Source organism: Chiloscyllium plagiosum, chromosome 9 (genome assembly GCF_004010195.1).
Source record: "Chiloscyllium plagiosum isolate BGI_BamShark_2017 chromosome 9, ASM401019v2, whole genome shotgun sequence".
NCBI classification, from domain to species: domain Eukaryota; kingdom Metazoa; phylum Chordata; class Chondrichthyes; order Orectolobiformes; family Hemiscylliidae; genus Chiloscyllium; species Chiloscyllium plagiosum.
Window position 1 is genome coordinate 19,996,448 of NC_057718.1, and position 22,486 is coordinate 20,018,933.

At 43.1% G+C, this 22,486-nt stretch overlaps 1 protein-coding gene across 5 annotated transcripts in view; it reads right to left on the minus strand.

Annotated features, from left to right (window-relative positions):
- The window catches only part of birc6 (baculoviral IAP repeat containing 6), a 242,598-nt gene that overhangs the window by 102,815 nt on the left and 117,297 nt on the right, over positions 1-22,486 (minus strand). For all 5 annotated transcript variants that reach the window (XM_043695518.1, XM_043695521.1, XM_043695519.1 and 2 more), the window contains 6 exons: positions 20,717-20,844; positions 14,451-15,013; positions 12,690-12,865; positions 11,543-11,639; positions 10,554-10,748; positions 10,088-10,288 (listed from right to left, as the gene is read on the minus strand). In XM_043695518.1, coding sequence (XP_043551453.1) covers positions 10,088-10,288; positions 10,554-10,748; positions 11,543-11,639; positions 12,690-12,865; positions 14,451-15,013; positions 20,717-20,844 — 1,360 coding nt within the window. The remainder of the gene's footprint in view (positions 1-10,087; positions 10,289-10,553; positions 10,749-11,542; positions 11,640-12,689; positions 12,866-14,450; positions 15,014-20,716; positions 20,845-22,486) is intronic.

Sequence of the window (22,486 nt, forward strand, 5' to 3'; positions counted from 1 at the left end):
TGGTTGATTGGTGCGGGTGTCCCGGAGATGTTCCCTAAAGCGCTCTGCTAGGAGGCGCCCAGTCTCCCCAATGTAGAGGAGACCGCATCGGGAGCAACGGATACAATAAATGATATTAGTGGATGTGCAAGTAAAACTTTGAATCTCCTTTGTCAATTACAAGTGAATTGTTGTTGCCCGACGTTTGGTTAATTTCCATTCAGTTTATTCTTGTTTTAATTGATTTACAATTTTCACCATTATACTGCTTTACAATTATCACCTTTATGTCGTACCCCTATAAAACCTGCTGGCACCTTCTGCTCGGGGAAGAGAATCCTGGCCACCTGAACAGAGAATCAGTTCTGTGTCAGCCTGATCAATTTCTCTTCCGCAATATTGCTTTGCCTAATAAACCGCTTGTCAATTTTTTCACTATGATCCTCATTTGTGATCTCTGATTCATTGGGCTGAATTTCTCCGACAGTTTGGTGCAGTTGGTAGGCCCTTTCTACCAACAGGGTAAGCGAACTTGACTTTTCATATTGTCCTCGTCCCTGATCCAGCCGGGGAAAGACAGAATAGCAGGGGTTTCCCGGCAAGACAGAAGGAAAGACTGCCCAACAAATTCTCGCTTAAAACATCTAAAAATCAGGGAAATTGATAAGGGCAGCGTCTTGTGGTTTTCAAGTGTTCAGTTTGTGGTTTGTAAGTGTTTGTCTATTATCTGTCATCGCATGCCTGAGTAGTTTTATGAGCATTCCTCTGGTCAATTTCATAGCCTCTGGCTTGCGCTCGTAAACTGTGTGATACCACGGCTAAGAGGTTACATTGCGGTCGGCGATTAACTTGTCCTGCGCTCAATTGTTTATTTAACAGGCGGTGACTGACAGCGGAGCTGTCTGGAGGCAGGTACATTTGCTGAATTCCTCGAAAACTGTGTTCACAGCCTGCAAGCTCAACTCCGAAGCCGTTTCACAGTATGCCGGGAGCTATCACCCACGGGCACGTTTTTGCACCAACCGCGTGGGGACAATGGTGCACAGCCACCAATCCTGGACATGACAATGCTTAGGAGGCACGGTAAATACGTTACCTTCAAGACCAAGGTAGGAAATTGTCTTGTAACACCTGGGTGCCTGGTAGGCACAGTGCTCAAGGAAACAGAGGACAGCCGCTATGTCATCCCCTTCACTGGAGACCTGTACATCTGGTCCCACGGAAATTGGCCATATGGGAGGTCGCAGCCGATCAGGCAGCATTTAAGGAGCAGGAGAATCGACGTTTCGGGCATGAGCCCTTCCTCAGGAATGAGGAAAGTGTGGCTGAAGAAGGGCTCATGCCCGAAATGTCGATTCTCCTGCTCCTTGGATGCTGCCTGACCTGCTGTGCTTTTCCAGCAACACATTTTCAGCTCTGATCTCCAGCATCTGCAGTCCTCACTTTCTCCTATATGGGAGGTCCTTTAAATTTGAAAAGATTAACTATTGTACTGCAGCCATTGGGGGAGGGAATGGCGACCCTTTCCGGGGCACTGCCTACATGCTGCAGTGTCTGGGAAAATTCAGGGAAGTTGTGAAGCGGCACCAGCCCTAAAGTGAAAGATCATCGCTGAGCACCCCCCCCATTAAAACTGACCCTAACAACCCCCAGTCACAGCCCTGCTTCCTTATGCCCTGCAGTATCCCAAGCTGCCCCTACCACCTCTGGAATTAGACCCACTGCTAGATGAGGTGGCTGCATTCAGTGCCACCCAGCCCAGAGAGGGCTCACAGCTGAACACAGAGTAGCCCGATTTAACATTGCCAAAAACATCATAATTACCCTATGCCCAAATATATAAATCTCACAACTTGACCTGGCAAACAGCAGAATGAGGGGACACATTAACAACACTGAAAACCCGGACAGAAATGAGTTGTTTCCCACTCCCAGCCAGAAAGAAGCATTCCCTCAGACTGCCCAACCAGACCACCGGACGGACAGCAATAGGCCATTTGCAACAGCCCGGGGACACCCAAGGGGGTGAAGATCTGGACCCCCGGGGGAGGTCTCTGTTCCGCGATCGGTTAATAAACACTAGCAATTCAGTCTGGTTTTGTAATATTTCACAGTTCATTCAATCTCGGACGGGCACAGTTGCCCAGTAATACAGAGGAGAAAGTGAGGTCTGCAGATGCTGGAGATCAGAGCTGAAATGTGTTGCTGGAACAGCGCAGCAGGTCAGGCAGCATCCAGGGAACAGGAGAATCGACGTTTCGGGCATAAGCCCTTCTTCAGGAAGCTGGATACTGGATGCTGCCTGACCTGCTGCGCTGTTCCAGCAACACATTTCAGCAGTAATACAGAGGTTAAACACTTCCGTGTTCCTCGGAGAAACTGCGTACATGGCTTAAGACAAAGACATTTTTATACTGTTTTGAGAGAAGTACAGGGCATAATCACAGAGCACATTCAGACAATTACCAATCAATTTTAATGAGATGACTTTATTGACAGCAACTTAGCCTAATGATATTTCCTGGGAACCAACCTTGCTTTCCAAGTTCAGTACTCCTATCTCACGAATGTAGTCTCTGCACCTGCACAGTCAGTAAGGATGGCTCGTAATGTCTTATCTAGTTTAGTTATTTCTATGCTGTAAAGGAAGCATTGTCTGCTAATCGTTGTTGAGACAGACTGTGGTTAGTTCAGCTTTTAGCAGGGTTAAAAGTCATTTCATGCAGCTTTAGGCAGAATTGTCAATTTGCAGCCTAGAAGCCATTTTGTAATATTATTTGCATTAAGAAGCCAATTTATTGCTGTCTACGTTAGTAAGAGCACGAATTAAATGGTTGTTCCTGACTACAACTAGTTACTCCAGCCTGCATTCAGATTTCAGACCCTCAGGGCCACGGTTGGAACTGTGGGAAATTGGGATATTGGGCTAGGGAGCTAGGCACAGTTGCCCAGACTGCATACACAATGACTGACCCCTTTTGCCGTAACCAAGAACTCAACTAGGGCTGACGCAGGAGGGAGGCTCTGCAGGCAGTTTCAATACGCTTCTCCCATTCCCCATCCAAAAATTCCAAGATGGATGTTGAGATTGAGGGACGGCTCATTTCTTTCAGAAGTGGATTCCAGGGCCATCCATTCGTCTGCACCTCCTTCAGCAGAATTTACCCCGAGCTTGAAAACTGTCTGAACTGTGGGGATTTTAGGAGTACCCATTGTGGAACTACTTTCCCATTTCGTGCAGTTCAACATAGGACCTGCCACAGTCCTAGACGTTGCCATTATCTCTGCCTCCTGCCCAGTAGCCTTCCTTGGGGTCGCCAGACACTGTGCAAGTTAAATGCCAGCATGCACTGCTCCCTTGAAGGATTCACACTCGAGATCCCAGAAGCAAACTATTCTATGCTAGGGGCAGCAATCTCCCGCAGCCCTGAGCCCTCTGACCAGGCAAACTTTTGCTATGCCTGGTTGTGCCCGCCAGAACCTACCTGGGTCCTTCTTGACCCTCTCCTCTATCAACCTCCCCTTCATCCCCCACATTATCCTTCCTCCAGTGGGTGACACTGACAGGCAGCTTTGTTAATTTCACTGTGCAGCTTCTGGCCCGCAGGAACTGGCATCGACATATACTGCGGCAGAAGTGCAGCTCAGTCCAGAGCAGGCTGCGCTGGCCTCAACAGCCCAATGGCAGTTCCGCACATTCCTGTTATTATGAGCCTGTGGCTCCCCAAAGATCTAGGAACCACAATAGCACAGCTCGCGCAACCACCACTACATTTTACACCCCTTGGGTAAGACGCAGACCCTCTACTGCGTACGCTGTGCTCCTGCATTATGACAAGCTACTTTTACAAAACAGAGTCCAGGCATTGACCCTTCCTATGAGAGCCCCCTCTTAATAGCTGATCTCTCAAACTCACTGTGGACACAGCACTCAAACCACGCAGGCCAGGTATTGTCCACCCCCCCCCCCATACAGTTACACATCAGACAAGGAGCCGTCCTAACATCAATACGACAATACCAATTATCACCCGCAGCAGTAGAGGGGATCACTTCTGCAACAGAGAATCCTAGTGCCCACAACTAGTCCGCGCACAAGCCCATTTTACCTATACCAAAGCCCAGACCAGGAAAATGCCACTTTGTGCAAGATCTTCCCAAGGCTGTTAATGCCATTGTTGTTTCCTGCTCCCCAGTAGTTCCAGACACAAATGCTATCCTGCAAGTAAAACTTTGAATCTCCTTTGTCAATTACAAGTGAATTGTTGTTGCCCGACGTTTGGTTAATTTCCATTCAGTTTATTCTTGTTTTAATTGATTTACAATTTTCAAAATTGTATCCTGACCAGTATCTCTGACCAGACACAAATGCTATCCTGACCAGTATCTCTGCCTCTGCCACTGCTTCTCCTTAATCGACCAATGGTCAGCCTTTCTCCCCTGAAAGTCATTACTTTTTGCTTTTACATAAGGCGGCTGTCAATAAACATGGACCTGGCTTCCCCATGGGTATATGGACAGTCCCACAGTTTATGCTGCTGCAGTACACCGCATCCTGTCCATCCTCCACCTGCCATGCTACAGCACCCTCCTCCAGTATGCGGATGATCTGTTATTAGCTTCCACCTTCTCTGCTGCATGCATGAAGGATATGGTGAGCTTGCACCGCTGTCTGGCACAGGATGGACACAGGGTGTCTATCGAGAAAATGCAGCTCCGCTAGCAAAACGTCTAATACCTGGGGTACGACCTTTCACATGGCCTCAGAGCACTGTCCAAGGAGCAGGTAGCAGCCATTACCCAACTTCTCCCACTTGCCACAAGCTTTTCTGGTGACAATAAACTACTGCAGGCACTGGATCCCTGGTCATCGTGTCATTGATGCACCCCTAAACAGCCAGCCAAAGTGAAGTGGATGCCCAAAATGGAAAATATTCACTGAACTGAAACAACAATTAATCTCCACACCTGCTCTGGCAGTACCAAATTACTCACAACCCTTCTATCTTTATGTAACCAAGTCAGAAGGGTTTGCGTCCAGCATTTTAACGCAGCTTCATGAGGATCTGTTGCCTTTTATTCTGTACATTTCCCACCTGTTGTGAGGGGAATTGCTGCATGTTTGCATGCGGTGGCAGCAGCCACAGTAACAGTGGAAAAGGCCACCCCCATTGTGCTAGATCATCCATGTACTGTTTTGGACCCACATTTGGTCTCCCTGCTGCTCAATTCAGCAGCAACCTAACATTGTACTGCAACTCTGAGAACTGGCTACGAGGTCACTTTGCTATCTAAGTGAAACCTCTCCCTACAGCGCGCCCCAGCCTTGAACCCCACCACCCTACTCCCGCTCACCCAGCATGATGCTGTAGACGACCATGGCGGTTTAGACCTGGTTCAGCAGGTTGTTATACCACTTCCTGACCTGTCCGAGACACACTACAAACCCTGACCTGATTCTTTTCACCAACAGCTCTTCCTTCCCGTCATCAGACCAACACACATTAGCAGGTTATGCCATCTGCACTCCCTTCACCACCCTCGACTCAGCTGCATTACCAGATGAGACATCCACACCAGCTGCAGAGCTCTTCGCTCTCACCAGAGACTGCATCCTGGCAAAGAGTAGCACAGCCAACATCTACACAGATCCAGATATGCCTTTGCAGTCATTAATGACTTTGGCACAATATGGAAGCAGACAGGGTTCATCACGTCAATAGGGAGACCACTTAACATGCTACACTCATCGCCAGCCTCCTAGAAGCAGTCCTGCTACCCTCTGCTGTAGTGATTATAAAATGTCCTCTGCCACTGATCCCGTCACCCCAGGAAGTGCCTCAGCTGATGTAACCGCCCAGGAAGCCGCACTACCTCCAGCTACTTATGTCCTGCACCCCCAGGGTGGCAAAACCTCCGGCGTCCCCTGACCAACTCAATGCAGTCTGAGTGGCTCAGCATGCTGCCCCACTAGAAGAGAGGGCCGCTGTAAGGCCCCAATGCGGACTCAAGTCATCCTCCCAACAGGTACTTATCCACCCTGATGGATCATCTGCCCAAAAGCCCACCTACACTTACTGGCCCTGGTGGCACACGGAATCGGACACACAGGCAAGGGAGGCACGATACATGCTGTCAGCCATTCCTGATACGCACCGGGATTTGCTGCAGATGCCCAAGCCCTGCTGTCACAGTGCCTCATCTGTCTACAGAACAATGCAGGGAAGCCTGTGGCCAAATATGACCACTTACCAGTTCCAGGGGGCCCTTCACCCACCTCCAGATTGATTTTGCCCACATGCCTTTGAAACAGAGATACAAATACATCAAGAGTTATTGTAGACATGTTTTCAAAATGAGTAGAGGCATTCCCCACAAAAAAAGATGACAACTGGACATTGGTGAAGTGTCTCCTGCGGGATGTTGTTCCAAGATTTGGGGTCCCGGGGAACACTGAAACAGACAGGGGAACACTGAAACAGACAGGGGCACGCATTACGCCGTCAAGCTCATTATTACGGTCAGTGAAGCCCTAGGGATACCCTGGACACACCACATCCCATACCAGCCCCAGTCATCAGGAATGGTGGAAAGAATGAACGGCACCCTCAAAACAACCGTCCCCAAAATCACTCAGGACACAGGATTGACTTGGCCAGACGCCTTGCCAATGGCGCTGTACACAGAAAGAGAACAGGGAAACCGAACGGTGGGACTTACGCCCTTTGAGGGGCTAATAGAATGACCCATGTCCACAGCCACCAGACCCCCACAACTAGCCACTGACACAGCACTGCTCCGAACACAGGCGGCTCTCTTAAGATTACGTTCAACCCTTAGTAGAAGGATCATTTTAAACCATAGCAGGAACCACTTCACCCATTTAAACCTGGGGACTATGTAATGACGCAGTCACTGCCGAAAGATTGTCTCTCCCAGAGGTGGAAAGGACCAGACCTGGTCTTGCTCATGACCAGGACAGCTGTCAAGCTCCAAGGGAGAGCAAAATGGACGCACGTGACCCAGTACAAGATGGCTCCACCTCCACAGAAGGATGATCAAGCAAGACAGGTAACACCTCCAGAGACTGCAGAGTGATCCAGCTGCTCGGCACAGCCATCAAGATTGTCACCTTTGGTCTGACCTGCACATCACCGCAGATGGGTAACAAGGGACACAGAGCAGGGCACTTAATCAGCCGCGAGCTGCGGGCTAACACTTTCCTTAACATGACCCATGGGTATGCCCTGAGGGTGAACCAGATCAGCTGGTGGGTCTGTGCCTGCGTTCCTGCCCATTCCCACGTGGGCATTCCCCTAGCTGCAGTCTCTTGTAACACTGCAGAAATGGTAACTGGAACCAGACAAGTCCGCTGAGGTCACAACGCTCAGCCTGCCAAACCACACCGGCTAATGACAGAACTAATAGCCCAAACCACTGGAAATCTGCAGGGTACCACCTAGACAAATTCACAGGATGGTTCTACCCAGCCTAGATCCTTTCACATGAACCCCCAGCCTTGACAATCATTGACACCACTGGACAGGGATACCCATAGGAACCATCAGCCTGATGAGAAGCCAGCCGTCCGGATGGGATGCTGACCGCAGCCGGTGTGCTAGCTCACTGCTCCTGACCCCCGCAGCAGAGGGCAGCACCCTAAATTTAATGGTCTGCCCACAATTCCACTTTCAATACCATCTGGACAGGAACCCAAACCCACCACCTGAGAACATACAACAGCACTTATTTTGTCTGCAGCCAGAAGGCATACCCCTGGCTGCTGTTATCACGGACTGGGAGCTGTTTCGTCAGGTGGATAGTACCATTCATTTACCACTCCCAGTCCTCTCCTTTCCAGAAGCTTATTACCCACAGAAAGTGTGCCCTCACTGCCCTAGACGAGGTGCTCTCCCTACCTGTGCCCACTTTTGCAACCCTGCGCCAGGACATAGAGGAATATCAGGTGGCCATCACAGTAGAATAGATAGCGAACGCCACAGCTAAATGGAGAGGCTGCTGCCATTTGCACTGTCACCCTACAAAATAAAATGGCCCTGGACTACTTGCTGGCCAAAAAAGGGGGCATGTGCACCTTCATTGGCGTGGACCGCTGTACCTACATCCCTGATCCCAGCGAAAATGTAACAGACCTAGCACACCACATCTGACAGGCTACTGCTATCCTACATGGACATCAGACCCACTGGGACTTGTGGAGCCGGGCAAGGTCCTGGCCCAGCTCATGGGGCACAGGTCTGCTGCAAGGGCTGATAGCCCTTATTGCCATTCTTGTTGGTATTGTAGCCCTGGTCATGGCCCTCTGTAGAAGCTGCTCCCAGTTGTGTACAGCATTGTTACCCCCCGGCCCTCTCATCACCCAGCTAGTACAAGTCCACTGGAGTAACATCCCACCCCTGACACAGCCTCCAGTCTGGCAGATTCAGACACCGACTACCACCTCTCTGACACCAAATGCCCACCCCTGACAATCCACCCCCCAGATCTGGCTACATTGCCCCTTTTTCATTTCTCCCTTAACAGTACAAAAAAGGGGGAATTGTGGGAGAAATATCTGCTACCCTGCCCACTCACATGACCACATAAGAAACACAGAAGCTGGCCTGCGAAACACAGAAATTAAGCCTGCGATCTCACACAGAGCACACCCATAGTGACCCAGTCTTGACCAAAAAGGCAAACAAAGAAACCAGACATGGCCAAGCTACTCCCAAACCAGAGAATACACTTCATAGCAAGCTCCCAGCCCTGATTAACACTGCGGTCCCCAATACCCTAAGGGCAGGATCGCTTCCCATTGAAGACGATACCACATAAACAAACAGGCAGAACGAGAGGCCCCAAAGACTTTGCTTGCAGGAGAAACAATGGACAGACCTGGATGCCAGGAGAAGGGACAATTGCACATATTCGCTATTTGCACAGACGGGAAATACAATGGAGAATCCTCTAGAAGACCTTTGCACCTACTCAGAGATGGCTGGAATCTCCTGTGTCAATTACAAGTGAATTTCTGTTGCTGGATGCTTGATTAATTTCCGCTCAGTTTATTCTTGTTTTAATCGATTGACAATTTTCACCATTATACTGTAACTGCTTTACAATTATCACCTTTATATCGTACCCCTATAAAACCTGCTGGCACCTTCCGCTCGGGGAAGAGAATCCTGGCCTGTACAAAGAATCAGTTCTGTGTCAGCCTGGTCAATTTCTCTTCTGCGAGAAATTGACCAGGCTGACAGCTTTGTCTAATAAACCGCTTGTCAATTTCAATATGATGCTCATTTGTGGTCTCTGATTCATTGGGCTGAATTTCTCCGACAATGACTGGTGCAATTCAGTTTCTGATCAATGCCAATCTTCAGGACATTCTTGCTAAGAATTTCAGTAATGATAATGTCATTGAAAGACAAGGGGTGATATTTACATTCTCTCTTGATTGGTGGAAATGGTCATTGCCGAGAACTTAAGTTGCAAGCAACATTTGTGTCACATGCCCGCCTAAGCTTGAATATTACCCAAGTTTTTGTTACACACGAACATGGACTGCTCAGTACTTGAGTCATGAATGCTACTGAGCACTGTGCAACCATCAGCAAATATTCCCACTTCTGAACTTATTGGAGGTAAGATCATTGATGAAGCATTGATGGACCGAGAATACTACCTTCTTTAACGCAAGAAAATGATTCAGTTTTGTTACTTCTTTCTATCACCTTTTAGCGAGGTCAAGTCATGCTACTAAGTTCTACCACACTTTACGAAATGTTCAGGTCTATACTGAGTATTTCGTGGTTTAACATCACAACTTCTGTAAATTAATTTCATTTTCCTTATGAACTTAACATGACCTTTACTGACCAATATCTAATTAAATTATAGACTGGTGTGGGAACCACACAGTGCAGTTCCCTTCTATGTGATGGTTATCATTATGTCCACAAGCCACCATGAGTTGCTCTTGCATGAGAAACTGTACCAATATAGTAACTACTTTCAATCCTTATAGACAGAACATCTTGGACAGAAACAAGTTAACTATGATTTATGCTAATCACCACAAATCCTCAACCTTGAACATACTTACTTGCAAGTGAGGCAAGGTGAGGCTGAATATGGATCTCTTTGAGCAGAACTGCAGCTGGAAGATGGATAGTGAGGTCACACCATGCTTCTTCTGGTAAGAAGATATACGACCACGCTGCAGATCTAGCTCTGCGATGGGGTGGTGTGGCCTGAAGTAGTACCTCAGCTGGCTGAGCTGTTGGGCTACTGGAAGTTATTGTACCTAGAAAGAGAAAAAAATAAACTGATAAAAAAAAGGGGCAGATTTTTAGCTGTAGGTAGTTGAAAAGTCTCTTCACATTTCACTGCAGTCAATTGAAACAAGTTAAAAAACATAATTGTTTCAAAGACTGACTACAATATTGGATACCTGCATGGTATAGTCCTCCAGTTTGTTAATGCAATCAAAGTTAAAGTAAAAAGTTATACAACAGATTAATTTGCATTTAATCAGAAAATCGATGAAATACCAACTGGGCACCACATACCCAATGGAGCGAAGTTATGAAGTCCTTCGGCATTGTCTGGCTCTGAAGCTAATACTCTAGCCTTCATGTTTCCATCAATTGTCTTACCAGGTCCACAATCAAGAAACTTCATTATGGTAGAAACCATACTCCGTGCTGTATTAACAATTGCTCGTGTACTAGTTACCATGTTATTGCAGATAAGCTGGACGCCCCCTACAAGAACAAAATAGCAATTCTTCAGATCGCATCCAAAGGCAGTGTCCCACAAAAAGTAATACTGAATTAAATATACATTTTTGCATTATTCTTTTTGTGAATGAATAAACAAATTAGCACAAACCATTGGGAAAGCAAATGAAAGTTGTTCCCTAATGTGCACCAAACTAGCAGTTGAATTTTCATTAAGTATCTCATCTAAGAAAGATGACAACCAGCCATAGAAACAGATTGTGGTGTCATCTAAGATTACGAGTCTATGTCAAGATACAGACTACAAACTTCAGCTCAGAAAGAACTGTGCTACTGCATTCAGTTTTAGGAACTGCATTATAGAAAAAATGCAATGGTCATTGAAGGTCATATAGTGGAGATTCACCAACCAATGGGAATCTCTGGTGGGAATCTTCAGGACCCGGACACAACATTAAAATCAAAGCTTGGCTTTCAAGAGTAATGTCAGCAAAGTAGCAGAAATCTGAAGCACTCCTCTACAAACAGAGTTGAGAAAGTACCAACTGAAAATTTCAATGTTTTTTGTAATGTAGAGATTACAGAACCAAGGACAGCAGATGAAAACAAGATGAAGACCAGGCATAATTTTAATTGAAAGACTTCCTGCTGTTCAGAACAGCTAAAGCCTCCAGTTAAGTCAAACTGATGCAAACGTTGTTTTTAAATGATCTGGAAAAATATCCACTATAAAATACAGGGAATCAAAAAATATTCAAAGCCTTGAATCGCACAATAACTTGCTATTGTTTTCAACTGCATATGGACAATTTACATACCCATGTCATGGAAAGCTTTTAGTGCTTCAGTGGAATCCAACACTCTCAAAATAAACCACAACAATGGCTCAGATAACTGGCATGTTGAAAGTGAACCCTAGAATATTAAAAGATTATTACAAAGAAATTATTGAAAAGTAAAAAATTGACGAAGTAGTCTAAAATAACACATTATAGTTTACATGTAGTGATTCTCTCTGCTGTGAAAATGAAACTATTCTCCTTTTCCGCAGAAGTGTTTGGTAATTTTCTGTAAATAAGTGGGAAAAGTACAGAACAGAAAGCCAGAGAAGCTCTGAAACTCAGCATTAATTTCACGTCACTTAAAACGGAATGTGCACTTGCTGTGCCTGCAACTAATAAGTCAATAGTTTCATTTCAAAGGGAAAAACTTGAAGTGGTGCTGAATGCCCTGAAAATATTACTTTCAAAATGGAACAAACAACACAATCACTTTCAGATTCCCATGATAATCACATGCCCTTCTACTAGGATTCCCCCTCTTGCTGTCCTGAAAACTTTGATTTTTATTGCACTGTTTTTTCAATGTCATAAAGTGTGTTTTCCCTATCCTTTACCCAGGTCATGCATTGACTAATTGCAGCAGCCAACTGTCAAAAAAAATCAGCAACTTACTACCACTATATTTTGGAGTAGAAACTATCAGACCATGAAAGAAATGTTGAAACAAGGGTTCATATCCTCAGTAATGCATTCATATTGATATGAGGCCAGCCAAAGGTGCAATCCATTAATGTGTTGGGTGTCAGAGTAAAGACAGAAAGCACGTAAAAATATTAAACATAGTAATGTCCAGTGCACCATGAAGGAGAAATTTCTAAGTCACACTGATCGAAGGCCTGAGGATTGTCACTGCACAATATGAGTGAGAGAGACACCAGAAAGTAAGGCAATGCCAGGCCGTGTTTATACACAAAAGTATTTGTTTTTTGTAAAATGGGATATATTACTGTTGTTCGCTTGGCAAAAAGAAAAAAAAACAGAATAATGGTGTCAAAGGTCACTGCCCCTACAAATATGTCAACATAAAATTTCAAATATTTTACAAAGTATGATGCAATAGCATATTTGATCATGACTGCAGACATGATACTTCACAAAAACTTAAAATGATTAATTCCATTACCTGTCTTCCCATGTACCCACATGCCATGTATGTAAGAATTGGCTGCAGCATGACCTGCACTGAAGTGGCTTTTTTGCTTAGTGTAGTTAGAATGCTGAAGAGACCATCACCAACTGAAATGGCATCTAAACCACTGTGGAAGTTCTCATGTTTTGTAAGATGTAATCCACTTGCACCTGATTAGGAAATAAAAGCAATCATCTCTCTATATTGATGCCTGTATTTTTGCAAGAATAACATTTGCTCAAATATTGAAGTAAATCTCAAAAGTTATTTTTTGAACTCAACAATTCAGTTTTGTCGAGTTTTGATAAGATTTGTAGCTCAGGTTGAGATTCTGGATGTAAGTGCTCGCTGAGCTGGAAAGTTTGTTTTCAGATGTTTTGTCACCATACTAGGTGACATCATCAGTGAACCTCTGGTGAAGCACCAGTGTTAGTGACCCACTTTCTATTTGTGTGTTTAGGTTTCCTTGGGTTGGTGATGTAATTTCCTGTGGTCATGACATCACCATAGGAACTGGCATTACCAACCCAAGGAAGCCCAAACATACAAACAGAAAGCGGGTCACTAACACCAGTGCTTCACCGGAGGTTCACTGATGATGTTACCTAGCATGGTGACGAAATGTCGGAAAACGAACCTTCCAGCACAGTGAGCAAACTTACATCCAGAATTAAGATTTATGTAACTGAAAAATATTTTCCACATGGTCTATAAGAGACAAAGCTTAAATGGGTTAATTGTGTTAATTAACACATTTAGAATAAAAAAAATTACAAAACTGCATTCCAGAGTAGCTAATAATTGGCTGAAGTTAAACTGAATTATTCAGTTGCCTTTATGTTTATGGGGAAACTGTACAGTAAGTAGAACATGGAAAGCAGTAGTTCACCACAGCCTCTCTATGTTGAGGTACATTCTCTACAAGAACAATATTCTTATCCTTGTTGCTCTTCCTACATTACTCCACATTTGTTCAACCATGTATTTCATCTATACTCAAAATGTTGACATGATTTCTGTATTTAGCTACTAATTCTGGTTGTATTTAATAGTTAACAGTGTCATAAGCCTGTATTTAAAAAAAAAGTTTTGTTGTAAATCTTACATAGCCAATCTAATAAACATTGTTCTATTATTCCAGATAACTGAAAACAGTCTGTTCCTATTCAGCATGCAGAATCAGCTCACAAATTTCAAACACAATCAAATTACCCTATAATCATCTTTTAGATTTCAGATATTAGCAGTATTTGGCCTTTAACCTATAATCTCTACTCTAAAGTGAATAAATGCAACTTTTGAATCATTTCTTCACTCCAAGCAGCATCCTAGTAAATCTGTCACACCTACAGTTTTCCCCAAATCCTTCAGACAATGTAGATTTGCACACAGTATCATCTCAGCTGGCGTTGGGCTTCATACACATTTATCATTACATTCAACTTCTTTACTTCACCACAACAGAATATTTGTCTAACTTTTTTTTAAATGCCCATATCAACTTTAGGTATCTCTATTGATCTCATGGGTCTAAATCTATATTGCAACCTGCAAAACTTAGTTTTATTTCTTTAAAAAAACCTGATCTTTCGCATTTACTCTCACATTCCACCTTTCATACATTTTACTTATCTTGATCTTCAGAATCTTTAAATTCCCAGTAGTGGATACAACAACTAAATCTTACAGCCATATTGATTAATACTTTTAATGAGCTCCATCTTAACCGAAACGACTTATCAACAGAATACCTACCTATAATCATTGCCATAGCATTGCTATTGCACTGCCCCAAAGCTGAAAGGATCTGGCTCATGATTTGCTGGTTTCCCAAAACCAAATCAGCAATGCAAGTTGTTGCTCCTTGTGTGAAAGAGGTGTTTGTGTTCCCATCTTTATTGCCAGAGACCTTTTCCTCATCAGACACGCTGTCTGAGGCACTGCTGGCAACTGGCATCCTGGCACTGTACTCTCTGTTGCTTGAAAGGGGCAACTGCACCAAAATGTTAACCAACTTCAGCAGATCAAACATGAGTTGATCCCTCGTCGTCTCCCCACATACTGCTTTTGCATCACCTGGACGGATGATATTTGCAAACAATCCTCCAAAACAGGCACGGGCTCCAACTGAACTGTCAGAGCCGCTTCGAGATATAACCTTGTCTGAGCAGGTGATATAATGATGCACCAAGAAAGTCACAGATTCGATGACTGCAGAGATTGTGCTGACAGAAACAGACTCAAAGTTTTGCTCCAATGTAAACTCCAGGAGTTTTACCTGTGCATCCAGTGGACCTTGTCCAGTTTGGAATGGGCCTCTGAAGAACAAATTTTTTTAAAAATTACAATTCACAATTTGACAGGATTAAAATGCATTCATCACGCAACAGCCACAGATAACTCTAATGATTTAGAAATGTTGATTTATCATCTATGTGGAAATACCTATAGGAAGAATATGCCCTGTAAACTTTCTCAACCAACAATGACAATTACAATATTTCCGAAACTGAGATTTCGTTTTTAATTTTGGATCTGAACTGGGACATTCTTGCATCTAGTTTATCTAGCTTGACTAAATCAAAGTACCCTACCTCCAAGTCAAAAGATTGAGTGTGCAAGTCTGCCCTGAAGCCTTGAACTGAGCTCTGAACACAGCTGTATTGTTAGAAGTATAATCTGGTAGATGAGTCCTGACATTTCAGGTTATTCAAAGAGCAGGATATTTGGACTAATCCACAATTAATGTTTCCCTTCCCCTCACCCCTCTTTCTCATCACCTCTCATCTTCCAACTTGCTGACATCTTTGCATTCCAGTAATTCGAAGCTTTTCAGCCTCCCAATTTCAAAAGCTCCACGGCTACCAACCATGCTTTCAGCTGCCAGTAACCCAAGATCTGGAATTTCTTTCCTAAACATCATTTCACTAGCTCTCTTTTTTCCCCAAGACGTCTTTTAAAAACTTATCTCCCTGCTAAAGGTTTTGGTCACTGGTCATAATATTTCATGTGAAATTTTGTTTGATAATGTTCCTTTGAAGTGCATCTGGTTGTTTTACTATATTTAGATACCAAAACAAGTATTATCCCAATTATGTTTTTGGGACCTAGTTCAGCACAAAGTGGCTACAACACACCTGTGACTCTAAGTAGCAACTCATTGGCTGTGACACACTTGGGAATGTCTCCTATGATACATTAATACAAAAATACAGGCTCATTCTCTTCTAAGCTTGGAGGAGGAAATAAACCATGGTGGAGTGGTTAGAAGTAAAATATTATTCAGTTGCTACGATTCAGTCATATTAAATTATAAAAATGCATATTTCTATAGGGCTTTTAATGCAATAAAACATCCTGAAGTATTTCACGAAGCATTAAAAATTTGAAATCAAGTTATATTAGCATGAATGGCCGAAGAGATGGTCAAAGAAGTAGGTTTTAAGGAGATTCGTATAAAACTAAGAGGTGGAGGTGTTTAAGGAGTTTATGCAGAATTTAGGACAAGGCAGATGAAGGGACAATAACAATGTTGCAATTACAATCTGGTAAACACAAAAGGCCAAAATTAGTGGAGTACAGATATGTTGCAAGGTTGTCGGATCAGAGGAGATTACATCAGTTGAATATTTGAGGCCATAGAAGGATTTGAAACAGGGATGAGAACGATTAAAAAAAATTAAAGCAATGTTTAACCAGGGACAAATGCAGGACAATGAGCAGAGAGGTGATGGGGGAACAGGACATAAGCAGAATTCTGGATAACGCAGGTTTAAGGAGGCCAGGTGTAACAGGCCAGCCAGGAGTGTATTGAAATGGTCTCGTCTAGAAATAAAGGCATAGATGAGAGTTTCAGCAGGTGAGCAGATATAGGCAGAGACAATTATGTTACAAATGTGAAAAGGCTGGTCTCAGTGATGGCATAGATGTGTGGTTGGAAGCATGTCACTGAGTCAAATATGTCATTGTAGAAGTGGAGAAAGTACCACCTCATAATAACCAACCTTTGCTTTTTGTCCCTAGATGAAAATCTCATTGAGTCCTTGTGAAATCATAAACTGGGGACCAAATGCTGTTTAGCAAAGGAATAAATTTTAATACCACGAAGGTATGATGACAATGGTGTAAACATTGCAGTGAAATGTTATCAAATAGTTGAAATAATTAAAATCACTGAATGTGTAATCATCGTTTTTAAGTAAAATATTTAACTAACAATTACTTATTGTTAGAATACAAAGTGCCACCATGGGCTAAGGGGTTGCATGCTCACACTAATCACTACCTTGTGTTGGTATTCCATACTGGAGACCTGAGCACATAAACCATGCTGACAATCAGTGCAGTACTGAAGGAGAGTTATACTGTTAAAGATGCTTCCTTTTTAGTGCGATATTAAACCAAAGACGCTTGTGCCCTCAGGTGTGGAAGAAAGAAATCTCATGGACATGATAATTTGAAGACCAGGGAGTTTCTTTGAATGCCTGGACAGTATTTAATCTTCAAATCAACATCTTTTAAATAGATTACCTCGTCATTTATTTCACTGTTATTGTATTTAGCTTTACATTGTACAATACAGTTCTTTCACTTTCTATATTCCAACAGCAATAACATTTTTCAAAAGATTAATGGGCTGATCAGAACTTTAGAATATTCCCCTGGTCATGAAAGGGAGAAAAATGGAAGAAATCAAGGAATTCAGGAAAAATACAATCAGAGAAGTGGTACTGAGTAAACTGTTCAAACTCCAGATTGTCAAGTGCTCAGGTCATCATGGGTTTCATCCCAGGGTCGAAAAAAGGTACTGCAAGACTGAGTTGATGAACATGCTTTAATTTTCCAAAACTCCCTTGATTCCAGAAGATTTCATTTAAATAAAATAGTAAACCTAACTCCTTCATTCAAAAAGGAAGGCAAAAAAACATGAGTTAGCTTTAAATCTGTCAAAGGGGAAATGTTAGATGCTTCAATTGAAGAATTTATAGCAGAGCATTTAAGTAAGTTCAAAGTAAGCAGGTAGAGTCAGCATGGTTTTGTGAAAGGAAAATCACTTTTAACCAATCTACTGGTGTTCTTTGAGGAAGTATATTCCTGTTAGGGTGAAAGGAAAGGCTGGTAGGTATAGGGAATGCTGGACGAGTAAAGAAATTGAGGGTTTGGTTAAAAAAGAGGAAACATATGTCAGGTATAGATAGGATAAATCGAGTGAATCCTTAGAAGAGTATACTTAAGAGGGAAATCAGGAGGGCAAAGAGGGAACATGAGATAGCTTTGGCAAACAAAATAAAGGAGAATCTAAAGGGTTTTTACAAATACATTAAGGACAGAAGGGTAACTAGGGAGAGAATAGGGCTCCTCAAAGATCAGCAAGGCGGCCTTTGTGTGGAGCTGCAGAAAATGGGAGATACTAAACGAGCATTTTGCCTCAGTATTTACTGTGGAAAAGGATATGGAAGATGTAGACTGTAGGGAAATAGATGGTGACATCTTGCAAAATGTCCAAATTACAGAGGAGGAAGTGCTGGATGTCTTGAAACGCATAAAAGGTGGATAAATCCCCAGGACCTGATCAGGTGTACCCTAGAACGCTGTGGGAAGCTAGAAGAGCAATTGCTGGGCCTCATGCTAAGATATTTGTATCATCGATAGTCACAGGTGAGGTGCCGGAAGACTGGAGGTTGGCTAACGTGATGCCACTGTTTAAGAAGGGTGGTAAGGACAAACCAGGGAACTATAGACCAGTGAGCCTGATGTCAGTGGTGGGCAAGTTGTTGGAGGGAATCCTGAGAGACAGGATGTACAAGTATTTGGAAAGGCAAGGACTGATTAGGGATAGTCAACTTGGCTTTTTGTGTGGGAAATCACGTCTCACAAACTTGATTGAGTTTTTTGAGGAAGTAACAAAGAGGATTGATGAAGGCACAGCAGTAGATGTGATCTATATTTCAGTAAGGCGTTCAACAAGGTTCCCTATGGGAGTTTGATGAGCAAGGTTAGATCTCATGGAATACAGGGAGAACTAACCTTTTGGATACAGAACTGGCCCAAAAGGTAGACGACAGGTGGTGGAGGGTAGTTTTTCAGACTGGAGGCATGTGACCAGTGGAGTGCCATGAGGATCAGTGGCAGATGGAGTTTAATTCAGATAAATGCGAGGTGCTGCATTTTGGGAAAGCAAATCTTAGCAGGATATATACACTTAATGGTAAGGTCCTAAGGAGTGTTGCTGAACAAAGAGACCTTGGAGTGCAGGTTCATAGCTCCTTGAAAGTGGAGTCACAGGTAGACAGGATAGTGAAGGCGGCGTTTGGTATGTTTTTGTTTATTCGTCAGAGCATTGAGTACAGGAGTTGGGAGGTCATGTTGCGGCAGTAGAGGACAATGGTTAGGCCACTGTTGGAATATTACGTGCAGTTCTGGTCTCCTTCCTATCAGAAAGATGTTGTGAAACTTGAAAGGGTTCAGAAAGGATTTACAAGGATGTTGCCAGGGTTGGAGGATTTGAGCTACAGGGAGAGGCTGAACAGGCTGGGGCTGTTTTGCCTGGAGCATCGGAGGCTATGGGGTGACCTTATAGAAGTTTACAAAATAATTGAGGGGCATGGATAGGGTAAATAGGCGAAGTCTTTTCCCTGGGGTCGGGGAGTCCAGAACGAGAGGGCATAGGTTTAGGGTGAGAGGGGAAAGATATAAAAAAGACCTAAAGGGCAACCTTTTCACACACAGGGTGTTACGTGTATGGAACGAGCTGCCAGAGGAAGTGGTGGAGGCTGGTACAATTGTAACATTTAAGAGGCATTTGGAAGGGTATATGAATAGGAAGAGTTTGGAGGGATATGGGCCGGGTGCTGGCAGGTGGGATGAGATTTGGTTGGGATATCTGGTTGGCATGGACGGGTTGGACCGAAGGGTCTGTTTCCATGCTGTACATCTCTATGACTCTAAGTAACATACTGAGAATGTGGTGGCACTTTGGCACAGTGGTTAGCACTGCTGCCTCACAGTGCCAGAGACCCGGGTTCAATTCCCGCCTCAGGCAACTATCTGTGTGGCGTTTGCACATTCTCCCCATGCCTGCGTGGGTTTCCTCCGAGTACTCCGGTTTCCTCTCACAGTCCAAAAAAAAAACATTGCCTGTAATGTTAGGTGAAGGGGTAGGCCTGTTTCCACACTAAGTAATCTAATCTAATCTAATAAAGAGGAACAGGAGGATAAACTGTATTTAAATTTACAGAGGGTATCTTTTCTGATTAGATACCCTCTTATATGATTAAGCGAAACATCAAAAGTTGCTGTGGAAAATAAAAGCTTATGGTGGAGAGGTGCATACTGGCAAAGATAGAAGATTGGCTGGCTAATTGGAAGCAATGAGTAAGTGTGAAAGGGTCTTTTCGCCAGTTGGCAAAATGCAACAAGTGGTGTGGCACAGAGGTCTGTGCTGGAACTTTAACTGTTTGCAATGCATGTTAGTAACTTCAATGAAGGGACAGAGGATATTAATGTTACGTTTGCTGATGTCACAAAGATAGGTGGGGAAAGTAAGCTGCGAAGATACATGAGGAGAATAAAGAAAGATACAGATTGATTAACTGAGTGGACAATAGTCTGGCAAATGGTGCATAATGTGGGAGAATCTAAAATTGTCCATTTTGGATAGAAAGGACACAAAAAGTGATCTTCAGAACTCTCTTCCTAAAAAACAACCTCCATGGAGTCTTTGAATATCTTTAAAGTAGGGGTGAAAAGATTCTTGTCAGCAAGGGGGTGAAAGCCAGGGGTAATCGGAAACATGGATTTGAGGTAACAATCAAATCAGCCACAATCTTTCCGATTAACTCAAAAGTCTGCAGTGGCTAAATAGTCCTCCTGCTGCTTGTTCATATGAAAGATGCAATAAAATGAAAATTCTTTCTTCAACTAATTTTAACTACAATGGAAAATGATTCATGACTTAAAAAGTCAGTGGTAATATTAAGTATTAAATCAATTGATCACATTTTTAGCAAAATGCTCATTACCTTTCAGTTGAAAGTATATGTATAAGCTTCAACAGGAATTCACTGAACATCTGAGGATTGGTTGAAGAGAGGTGCACCTGGAGTCGAGTAAGAAACTCTAGCATAGCTTGAGTAGCTGTTGGTCCAACCTGAAAGACAAAAGACAGGCTAAACCTTTCTGTTAAACATACTTTGAAATGTAATTTCATTAAATCCCAAAGATGCATCTGCAAATGTAGAATTAAAATTGTTGTCACAGTATGAAGTAACCACAATGCTCCATATCGATAATTCAACTTCCAGCCTCAGTTACAGGAATGCAAAAAAAGAGTTCATAAGATACAGAGCAGAACTAGGCCATTCAGCCCATCGAGTCTGCTCTGCAATTTGATCATGGCTGATGCTTCTCAAACTCATTCTCTTGCCTTCTCCCTGTAACCTTTGAAGTTCTTTTTAATCAAAAACCTATCTTTATCTTAAATACGCTTAATGACTTGGCCTCCCCAGCCTTTTGTGGCAATGAGTTCCACAGATTCACCACTCTCTGGCTGAAGAAATTCCTCCCCATCTCAGATTCTGAACAGTTTCCCTTCATTCTGAGGCTGTATCCTGGGCTCGTAGTCTCTCCTGCCAGTGGAAACATCTCCACATCCACTTTGTCCACGTTTCTCAGTATTCTGTCAGCTTTAGAATACCAAAGGACCTTGGATAAAGTGGGGATGGCAGTTAGAGTTAGGAAATAGTTCAATCCTCAAATTACGCCCAGTAAGGAAAGTGAACTTGTGGGCATGTTATGAACAAATTTATTTGTGATGTCTTTCGTTTGGCATCACTTCAAACCTTTGCTCATAAAGAATGTAACTTAGTCTATGCAAAATATAGTCTCGGCTAGAGGCCAATGGTTTCAGAAAGATGGGGAGAGAATTGGAGGAACATCAGAAAAATGGGTGACAAGAAGAAAATTTCCAATCTTAATTTTTGGTCTACCCTGCTCTTCATTCAGAATCCTCTCCTTTCAGTAAAAGCTGTCCTCCAATTTGACAACAATTTTAAAGGTTAAGCTTTTGATACTCTTGACTTTTTGAATGAGTTGAAAGTAAACAGTGTGTGTGTTAAATTTGTGGCATCAACATATCAAGTTTTGATATCAAAATATGGCAACATTCTACATATATTGAAACTCATTTCAACACAATTAACCAAAGTATCCAGTGCAAAATTTATTGACCTACACTATGATGTCATCAGTAAAATGACTGCACAAGTAAGTTTCCAGAGTTAGAATAAATACAATTTGCATCAACGTTTTTGGACTGTTGTCGAGTCAACTCAATAACAAAAGACACACTCATGATGCAAAAATATGCAGGACTTTAATTTCATGTGTAGATCAATTTAAATAACCTAAGAAATAATAAGCTTTTCCATAAAAAGCATGTGCAAGTGAATGTTCTTGCTCAACATACCCAAAAGCATCAGGTGTGTGAAGATATTTGCTACTTGGAAGCTATCTACTTCCTCCCATTGTGACAACTAAGCAGTGTAGCAAAGATCATTCCAGATCTGCAATTTGGTGTATTTGATCACCAGAGCAGCAACCATCAACATACTGGGCAAGTTGCAGCATATACCCGCAAAGGGAAACCTCCAGGTTTGCCTTCTGCTAGTACAAATGAAAGGAATATGAAGTAGATTGCACTCCAGATGTACACTCTAAGTTTGTCTGATATCTTCTGTACCCATCAAGGCAATCTAGTGCAGTTTGGGTGCAGGATAATCATTCCATTAACC